The sequence below is a fragment of the Myiozetetes cayanensis genome, unplaced genomic scaffold (assembly GCF_022539395.1).
Source record: "Myiozetetes cayanensis isolate MyiCay16 unplaced genomic scaffold, myiCay2020 scf5-8, whole genome shotgun sequence".
Taxonomy (NCBI): Eukaryota; Metazoa; Chordata; class Aves; order Passeriformes; family Tyrannidae; genus Myiozetetes; species Myiozetetes cayanensis.
In genome coordinates, this window is record NW_026087742.1 from 103,625,258 (window position 1) to 103,635,475 (window position 10,218).

Below are 10,218 nucleotides of genomic sequence, written 5' to 3' on the forward strand. Positions count from 1 at the left end.
CTCTCCACACACGCGTGTTGATGTTTTTCTCTGCACACCCAGGCCGGGGACTGGCTGAGCCGAATCCGGGGTCGGCTCTGCCGGGTCAGCGGGGGGCACTGACAGGAGGGGGTGGCCGTGTCGGGCCCAGGTGTGGCTGTGCCCGGTCAGAGGGTGGCTGTGCCCGGTCGGAGGGTGGCCGTGCCGGGCCCGGGGGTGGCTGTGCCCGGTCAGAGGGTGGAGGTGCCGTGTCCAGGGGTGGCTGTGCCCGGTCAGAGGGTGGAGGTGCCGGGCCCGGGTGTGGCTGTGCCCGGTCAGAGGGTGGCTGTGCCCGGTCAGACGGTGGAGGTGCCGTGTCCGTGGGTGGCTGTGCCCGGTCCGGAGGTGGTGCTGCCCCGGCCGCTCGTCCCCCCCGCCCGCGGTCCCTCAGCGCGGGGGCCCGGCGGTGCTGCGGGCTCCAGTGCGGGCGGGCGGGCCAAGCTCCTCCCCGGCGCCGCCGCCCCTCGCCGCCCGTCGCGGACGTGCAGTCGCTCGGCGGGACATGGAGGCGGGCGGCGGGGCCGGGGCCCGGAGCCCCGGGCGGCTCCTGCTGCTGCTGCTGGCGGCGGCGGCGGCGGCGCTGGGAGGCGAAGCGGGGCCGGAGGAGCCGCGCCCGGCGCGGCAGCGCGGCGAGGAGCAGTGCCATTACTACGCGGGAGGGCAGGTGTACCCCGGGGAGGCGGCCCGGCTGCCCGTGTCCGACCACTCGCTGCACCTCAGCCAGGCCAAGAGTAGGTGCCGGGCGGGGCCGGGGGCGGGGGGCGGCGGGGCCGGGCGGGGATGTGCCCGCAGCGCGCTGCGGGAGCGGCGGCGGCAGCGCCACGTCAGGCGGAGCCCCGAGTGCTCCCCGGCCCTGCCCTGCCCTTCCCCGCGGCCCCGCTGCGGCCTCCGGGCGGGGAGCGAGGGAGGGAAGGAGGGCGGTGAGCTCCTGTCTCCCCCCAGCCCCTTCCAGCCGGCTGGCCGCGGGTTCGGCGTTTCGCGGGCGTCCAGCGAGGCCCGTGCTCCCAGAAATGGCGAGCGGGATAAGGGGAGCGCTTTCAGCAATGCACAGAAGTGTTTCGTGCTCCCGGTGCGATTGGAAACGCTGAACGGGCACCTCGTACCTGCGCTCTCTTGTGATTTAAAGCCTTCGTGGCAAACCTGGGTGCAAACACCTTAAATTGCGTCGCAGGGAGATGTTCAGGGGGCACCTGCTTTCCAAAAGTCCCATTCTGCAGAACAGAGAATAGAGGGATCACACAGAAATTATCTTCAGTGTGAGAATTTACAGCTTTAAGATAGTTTTCTGAGCTAGAGTATAAGTTCTGTTTTAAACGTTTGCAGATGCTACCAAAAAAAATACTTGTAATCAATGCTGTGTGGGTTTCCCTCCCTTTGCAATGTAAGTTATTACAGACAGGCATTTATAACTGCAGAAACAATCACCTTAATATAGAAAGAGATCAAGATAAAAAGTATTAAATTTCTTTTCCTTCTCCCTCCTTATCTGGAGGTCTTTGTTATACATCCTCACTGACCATATTCTGCAGTGTGGGTTGGTTGTCCTAAGGAGAGCTATCCAGATAATAATTAAGATTCCATATGTTTTTCTCAGAAGCATTTCCCTAAATTTCATGGAGCTGCACGTCAATGTCCATGACATCACAAGTATATTCAGATGACCTTGTAACTCCAGCATACCCTTTGTCTTGGAATTCACATGGCTATGAAAATAGTATCTGGCAGATTAATTTTTAATATTTTAAATTCAAGGTTAACCCCTTTTGATAGGAATAGTAACTATATTTCATGCATTTTAATTGGATTTTTTTAAGAAACAACTATCTTAAAGTTATAATTTGCTTAGGAGTTGTAATTTAATAAATATACACTACATTTTTAGGCAGTTGTCTCCAGACATGTTGTAGCATTTTTTGTGAACTTGAATTTCAAATAGTTTTCCATGGCTAAAAGCTAAAAGTATGAATTTGAACCATCTCATGCTTCTGGTTCACAACAGCTATTCATAACAGAACAGTGGGAGTACCTGAAATATTAATCGGCTTCCCCTTCAGTCCAGCAGCTGCTCTGCCTTGAGCTGGTGGTGCACACGTGGTTTGTTCAGTGTGCCCAGATAAGGTTTGTGTGGCCTTGATTATCAGTGATTCGCAGGGCTCATGTATAAGCACAAGTTGGTCAAATTATTTGCTTTCCATGTGTACTAAAACCTACATTTCTTCATGATTCTGTGTCCCTGATTAGAGCAGCAAAGCAGCTTCGTTTTGTAACTGTGTGCAGGAGGTTGTTTTTCAAGCCAAAGGAAGAACAGCTGTTCTTGGACAGCTTGGTTTGAACAGGGGCTTCATATTCCAACTTTTAATTGAACATTCTTTGCATTTCAGTCTCCAAGCCAGCACCTTACTGGGAGGGAACAGCAGTCATCAATGGAGAGTTTAAAGAGCTGAAATTAACAGATTATGAAGGAAAATATCTTGTCTTCTTCTTCTATCCTCTTGACTTGTAAGTAAAACCACAGTAGACATACCAAGACTGAGTGCAGCTACACTTGATTCATAATTCATTAATTTTTCTCTTTTTTTGAGGTCTTGTATTTTTGTTTGGTAAGGATTTGGGAGAGAAGAAAGGAGTGACAGAAGAAAATATATTCTTTGCATTTGTGTTTCCATCATGCGTTGGTAAAATTGTAACACAATCTTTGTCCTAATAAGTGTGTCCACTAATTTGTGTCTCCACACAAAAAAACCAACTTCGCATAACCCATTCAGGCAACTTCTGTGTTCTGCTTGATGTTGGAAATCACTGCTGCAAACAGAAGGCAGCATCCCATCTATATTTTCTAGTGTGTATATAGTGTATCCAAGAGGTGGCATTTTTCCTTTAAGCTCATCCCATAACAACTATTAATCTCCTTTATTCAGAATGCAGTAAATTTACTGATTGAGTGAAAACATCTCTGCTTTCTGAGAGACAGTCCCATTCTTTTCCACAAAATGAAGAGGACAGAGATGCATAACTACTTTAACATTATAATATCATTAGCTTCAAAGCCCTATAAATGGTAATCTTTACCACTGTATTTCTTCTGTAGTGGAAAAAGTTGAAGACAAAATAATTAAAACTTGCAGACATGCACAGTAACAACAAATTATAGTATCATTCTCTGAAAAATTGGCTTATTGTGCTTACATTCAGCCACTTAATATTCATAAAATCTAAAAGAATCTGGATTCAGAGTTTTTTACAGTTACTTTGTAAGATAACTGTAGATTTATAATCTTCAGTAATAAAGCATTTGTAACTAAGCCAGAGTCTGAGGGTGGAAGATTTGTCAGGTAGCATTTTAGTTAAATACTTGAAGAAGCAATGAAAATAAGCAAAAGCTGAAATAATTTATGATAAATCCACCATTTTAAGTTAAGCAGAGAACTTACTGGATGTTTCATGAAATTTTAACTTTATCTTGTCTTAAATTTTCCAGTACGTTTGTCTGTCCAACTGAGATAATCGCCTTCAGTGACAGAATTGAAGAATTCAGAGCAATAAATACTGAAGTAGTAGCATGTTCTGTGGACTCAAAATTCACTCACTTAGCATGGTATGTACCTTACTTTTCCCTTTCACTAAAAGTTATTCATGGATCCATCTTATGTAACAGTAGTCCCCAGATTTTTAGCCTGTGTAGGTATATCATATGTGTAAGTGTGATGCTATTGACACAAATGTTTAATATCAAAAAATTTTAACCCTAGTGTGTGAAAGTACCTTTATCTTTGAAGCTTGTTTAATTTGTATTGCTTGAAATACATCATGTCTCAGTTCAAAAATTAATACAAGTACAAAAAAAAAAAGAGAATGCAAATATCTGTAAATGCTTCACACTGTCCCAATTTGTGAGCACAGTGTCATAAAGCAAATGCAACTGACAGGAAAGATGTGGCCAAAACCTGCAAAAGATCTGCTGAACGTTTTGCTGGAACCAGAAATAGTGTTCATCTCCTTTGTATGCTGAACAAAAAAATGTCACTTGCACTAAATCCTCGTGTCTGTACTGTTCTGGTTTGTGACTTCTGGCTCTGTGTAGGGAAGGTAAACCTTTACGAGAAATGTATCTGTATCTCATTTCTTTCAAAGGATTAATACTCCTCGAAAACAAGGAGGACTCGGACCAATGAAGATTCCCCTTCTTTCAGATTTGACACATCAGATTTCAAAGGATTATGGAGTGTATCTGGAAGATCAAGGACATACACTTAGGTATTTCACTTGGTTATGGTTCTGTTGGGTTTTTGCTGGGGTGGTACTTACTGCTTTATTTTGAAATTTGATATTTATTTGAAATTTGTCTTTGAGTTCAGACTTTACTTGGGGATCCTTGCCAAGAGACAAAGTAAATATTGAACACAAAAAAGTCATAATGAGTCAGAACAGGGGTCAAGGTTAATATCCTGTTTAACAGCAGTCATCAGCAGATACCTTGGGCAGGGCGAATATGCAGGATTCCACAGAACTGCAGTTGCTCAAGGACCTCCCATGTCCAAGTGGAGTCAAGACTCAAGTTACCTCCCAACCCCTAGAGATACATCTTTCATAAAACAGAATAGTTGCTTTTGGGGTACCTGTAATTCCATAGCATCTGCAGCATCCTGGCAGGGCCTGTCAAAGCTTATTTTATGTTCTGCAGAGAAGTACCCTTTTCTGGTTTTAACTTACCCTCAGCCCAGGTCGTCTGATACCCAGGGAAGGAATAAAAGTTACCAGTATTCTGAGGCAGTGGGTGTTGTATGGTGTTTGCAAAGATCAAATTCCTCCCATCCAGCAGACATAAAATTGTGCGTAAACACAACCCTATAGTTAATTCTGTTTCCTAACACACACAAATTTTTTTCACAGAGGCCTTTTCATTATTGACAACAAGAGAATCCTTCGACAGATCACAATGAATGACCTTCCTGTTGGAAGATCAGTGGATGAAACACTTCGTTTGGTACAAGCATTCCAGTACACAGACAAACATGGAGAAGGTGCTCTTTTAAACATTGAAGATAGTTTTACTTAGACTGACAGCTGTATTTGTAGCTTTCTGGAGGAAAGTGACTGGCCTCATGCCGTGACTGAAGTGCTTTGATTGCCCTCCTACAAGGTTCTGGGGTTCCAGTATCTCCTTAGGAACAGTCATTCACATTTTGCTTCACATTCATGAGAATGCAGAGCATAAAGCATTCCTTAGTCTGAATTAAGGCATTATGTACCATATGTCAAAAGCATAAATTTGTACAAAATGTGAGGCTGTGAAGAATCAAGCCCAATATGTCAGTACACTTTCGGATACTAAAATAATTGAGATGCAGGCTGTCCTTGTACTGTGCCATTCACTGAGAACCTGTGACAAGGAACTGTGTTTCATGTCAAGATACATGGGGATACTGTGGAAGTTAAAGCACATTACTTGTGTTTTCTTTACAAGGGCTATGTGAGCATCTTCCCCGACAAAGCAGCTTTCACTGGCTTCAGGTCATTACTTTGTCTCAAGACTTCATATTCCTCCAGTTCAAGCACAGCGTGAACTTTTCACATTTCTTTAAATAATGTGTTTAAATAAACACATTCCTTTATTTGAACATTTGTTTAAATATGAATGCACATGTTCAGCAGCTTAACTTCCAGTTCAACTCAATTTCACTGAGCATTTGAAAGTACCTTTATATGAAGGTACAAATCATTATTATGCTTTGCTGTACAGATTTGAAAAGATAAATGCTGGTACTTAGGCTACACACATTTGACTAAGGAAATTTACCCTCATTTAGCTGCAAAGCCATCTTACAGAATATTGATCTGCAGCGTGTTTCCAGAGTACCACATTTTTTCCAGCTTTTGCATGAATGCTGAGAGGAGACTCCCTAGACAGCCGTACTGGTTTCTTTGCACAGAACAGGAAAAACAGTTCTCCACAATTCCTAACTGCATTGGTGGCATTTTGTCTGTCAACATGCCTTAAAGCAGTGTAATATGGCATAACTCATTGGGCTGAAGCCTCAGGGGGAGAGCTCTGAAGAGGTAAGAGCTTCCCTCCAGAACGTGCAGCTGTACAGGTGGTCACAAGGCCCCCAGCCACACAGGGTGGTAAATGTGTGCTACAACCCCTTTAGACCTAAGCAAGGCTCCAGACAAGATCTCTTGTGGAAATCTTTGAGCTGATCTCTTTGCTTAGAAGATTTCCCTAGGTTTGGTTTTAAAGAAAGAAGGGTAAGCCTCTGTAGTCATCTGAATTTTACTAAGAAACTTCTACTAGAACAGGTGTTCATTCCCAGGTACTGCTTTGCCAGTACTTTGTCTAGAAAACCAGAAGAATCAAAGCAAGGCATAGTTATCCATCCAGAGATCTGCAGTTTTCAGGTGGGGATTGGTGTCACTGTACATTTAATAGTTTCAGATATTTACATATGACACTTGCGTGGTGTTTTATTTCAAGGTCAGAAAGAGAAGTTTAAGTGCACAAAAGTCAGCATGTGTAAAAATACTTCGGCTAACTTTGTCCTTTTCTTTTCAGTTTGCCCTGCTGGTTGGAAACCTGGCAGTGAAACAGTAAGTCACTCTTTATATTTGCATGCATTTACTGCTAACAAACAGTTATCATTTCCCCTAGACCCAAATCCAAAATCTTTGCAACTTTCAATGAAAAGGTATGAGTAATCTCACGTTATTATAGTTACAGTTTTCGGATTACTATTGATTTCATGAGGATCTCATTTCCCTCACACTAGACATGTTGCAGTTGTTTCAAATTCCCAGTGTGTGAGCAGAATTCTCTTGATCAGCAATGAGTTCGTGATCAACTTTTTTTCCTGTTAACACCTGATGAGGGGAAGTTGGAAACTCCTGAGGTTTTTTTATCTTCTTGATTATTGGTGCATTTAAATTCCTGGTGCTGTTGGTTCTTACTGCAGATCCTAGGCACTACCCAGAAAAAGAAAGAAACAAGTTCCCAGGCTGCTGTAGTATCTGCCAGAGCCAGTGTGCTCTCCAGCAGAGAGCACTGCTTTGCTGTGCAATTGCTTTTCCTCTGTTATTCCTCGCCTCCATGTGACTGCAAGCAGCGGAGCCAGAGTTCAGATAAACACCCATTGAACTTGTTTGTGTTCTCTGGCCTGGAGCAGCCTCAGCAGAATAATGAAACTTTCACTAGAGGTCTGAGCTGCCTAGCTGGGATGAGATCACTGTCATGTATTTGAGCATGTGGCTTCCTTCTCAACCAAATGCCGATGACAAAGCATTGTTGTTTAAGAGCTGTCTCAGCAAAAAGCAGGTCCCAGCAGCCTCTAAGCAGTTAGTGAGCATTGTACTTGAAAGTGAAAAACAGTGGAATGTTAAACCATGTTCCTTTGCTGGATGTGAAAACTTCCCAGGATGACTGGAGACTAGGAGTCAATTTTTTCAAGCTAGCAGAGGATCGTTGTAGTGGGGGAGCTGGGTATTAAGGCTGTAAAATGAAAAAAGAGCTGGCTGGCCTAACGTTCATATTTTGGCACCAAAACTTCTGCCCTCCATAATAGAATCACATAAATAACGTGACATTAACATGTTTTCTAAAAAACAGTCTTACAATGCTGAGATGAACAGCTCCAATACCGCCAGTTTAAAAATCTAAAACAATGTGTAAGCATTCTCCATCCCCTATGTGCAAAAGTTGCAGATAATTTAAATAGCAGAGTAGTTCAAAAAGCCTTTCTCAAAGATGTAGTCATGCTTTCTAAATGTGTTTGATTTAATTAGATTAAACCAGAGGAAGCCATGAGAGTGTGGTGGCCAAGGGAAGAACTGTAAGTAAATTACAAGACTCTGGATTACAGACATTAATTTATTAAAATAACTTGCTTTTGGGGCAAGCTGTCAAAATTCTTCCTTTGGTAGGCTGCACTCTCTCTCATGCCTCAATTAGTTAAATCTCTCTGCTACTGCCATGAAGTATCTTTAGAGGTCAACAGTAATCTGGTACCAAGAGCTGATAAATTATTCAGTGCTGCTAGCGAGTTGGCCATATTATCTTACCATGAAATACTGTGCTTTGTTGGCTTTATAGTTTGCTGTGTTTTCATGTCTTTTGACTAACACTGTCATTTTCTTTCTTGCACAGATAATTCCAGATCCAGCTGGAAAACTGAAGTATTTTGATAAACTGAACTGAGGCTTGCTTCTGTTGAATTACATAGGTCACATTCAACTTGATTTTTGCCAATAAAATTTCATTAATTTTGGTACTTCTGTGAGTTTGTGTAATACATAACTGCGGTAAAACATTAAAGATCTCATTATTTAAACAAAGTCTAACCTGTGTAAAGCACAGGTACCTCATTAGTTATCAGAGAATATTCTTACAAACTACATGTTTTTCCTTCAAGTCTTGTTTAGATGCTTAGTCTTCCCCAGCTTTTCTTATCTTAGCAGCTTGGGCTTAGATTCATGGCTTCTGGTATTACTAGATTACTTCCACAAAACTCTTTTGTTTGGTCACGTTCTAGGAGCTACAGGTAGAAAAGAGCCATTTTGTTATGGTACATTAGTCTGTAGTCCAGAGGCAATAGCAGCGAACCACAAAGCCAGAAATAAGTGACAGTTGCTGAATTAAATTTCCAGTCCGTCTGAAGCTGGAAAACATTTTTAAACTACTAAGGACATCCCCTAAGCTACATAAATCAGTACAACTGCTCTGAAAAAAATACAGCTATGCCAGTTCATGTGATTCAAGAGCTGAACCAGTGAATTTTCCACACTTGAATTTGTAGTGTGTTTGCTGATAAGGTCGATTCTGTTTTCACATGGTCTGAATTTTTTCCCTGTCCCTACACTGTTAACAGATGAATGTAGTGGTTAGTGGCTCCCAGCTTTAAGGGAGTAATTGTAGTCTTTCCCAGAATTGGTACTGACAAGTGCAATGATCACATCACTCTTATAGCTCATGTGTATGAATTTCATCTCTCAAGGGAACAGAGCATCTCCAGGTAAGATACACTTGTGTGCACTGGAAAACCCCAGTGTCTTGTCTGGCTCCTTCCCACCTCTCCCTTTTTTTTATATGGTATTGCAGAGTCTGTGCAACTGGAAAAACAGCAACTGAAACGTGTGTCAGCTTTTCACCATGGTCATCCTTGGAAAGGCAAAAGGTGCCTTCCTCCCTGCTCCAGTCTACACCACTACATCATTACTCTTGGTAGGACCTCACACACCTGAGAACTTGCATCCCCTTCCCCCATCCCGCCATACAGTTCCCTGTCCTATACACAGACACTTCAGTTCTGCAGAACTAGACCAGCAGTTCCATTTTCACTGTGAAGTTACGTGATTGCTTAGCCTTGGGTGAATGCTGAGCAGTTCTTGGGGTTATTCACTGCAGACACCGAGCAGAAGTGGCTGCTTGACAAATAACCCCTAAGCACGTGCCTACTGCAGGGTTAACCACGGACAGAGCACAGAGCTCCACTAAGCCCCAGCCTCCGTGTCCCTGTGAGGCCTGGAGAAAGGAGGAGTCCCTCATCCCATCTAGAGTGTAACAGGCAAAGCAGGATCAGTGCCAAACCCCACAGGCTGGAAAATATTGCACCAGTCCACATGATCGCAAAGCCTGGAGGGCAGCACGTAGAGAGGTGGTTGCTCACATTACTGGGCTGTAAACCAGCTGCTTGAATTTTACTTGGGATTTTTTTTACAGCCTTATCAAGCCTGAAACAGCAAAAAACATCAACACAGAGAACATTCAAATAACTCCAAGCTGCTGCAGCATGACAAATACAGGCCCAGCTGTTACATGGATATTCAGAGTAGCTCAAGGCACAGCATGAGACCAACACTTGTGCCTCCACTAGGAATGGTGTCTGTGCCCAGTTCCCCAGAGGCTCTGCCCACTTCTCCAGCCAGGAGAGGTCACTGAGCCAGCCAGTGAGAAACGATGAAGACAGAGGTGAGGTATCACCCATGCGTTGAACATGCCCCACCCAGCCCATGGCTCCTTAGAGAGTTACAGCAACAAAACCACAGGGTGCATTGTGGTAGCACATACAGCAGCAAAAGCATCAAACTAAAGCAGATGTCAAAAGCTAGTGCCTAGCCTGTGAATGCTCTCTCCCACACCTAGTTAAAAATGCATTCAGAGGAGGATCAGCAATCAAACCAGTCTGTCACAAGACAAAGGCTGGACTGAATGTG

The 10,218-nt window shown here is 43.8% G+C and overlaps 1 protein-coding gene across 2 annotated transcripts; it reads left to right on the forward strand.

Moving 5' to 3' along the window:
* Positions 1–495: 495 nt before the first annotated feature.
* PRDX4 (peroxiredoxin 4) lies at positions 496–8,276 on the forward strand. 2 transcript variants are annotated; one of them, XM_050333419.1, is made up of 8 exons: positions 499–749; positions 2,400–2,517; positions 3,497–3,613; positions 4,150–4,272; positions 4,909–5,039; positions 6,569–6,603; positions 7,792–7,838; positions 8,153–8,276. In XM_050333419.1, exons 1-8 carry the CDS (start codon positions 521–523, stop codon positions 8,154–8,156), a joined length of 804 nt encoding a protein of 267 aa, XP_050189376.1. In that variant the 5' UTR covers positions 499–520; the 3' UTR covers positions 8,157–8,276. The 2 variants fall into 2 exon arrangements, with proteins under 2 accessions (XP_050189375.1, XP_050189376.1); XM_050333418.1 differs by lacking the exon at positions 7,792–7,838 and having other exon boundaries at positions 496–749.
* The last annotated feature ends 1,942 nt before the right edge of the window (positions 8,277–10,218 follow it).

Excerpts from the sequence above, each read along its gene's own strand:
- PRDX4 (XM_050333418.1), top strand. The coding sequence starts at position 521 with ATGGAGGCGGGCGGCGGGGCCGGGGCCCGGAGCCCCGGGCGGCTCCTG. Across the intron at positions 3,614-4,149 it reads AAATTCACTCACTTAGCATG|GATTAATACTCCTCGAAAAC; the intron begins GTATGTACCTTA and ends TTTCTTTCAAAG. Across the intron at positions 5,040-6,568 it reads CACAGACAAACATGGAGAAG|TTTGCCCTGCTGGTTGGAAA; the intron begins GTGCTCTTTTAA and ends TTTTCTTTTCAG.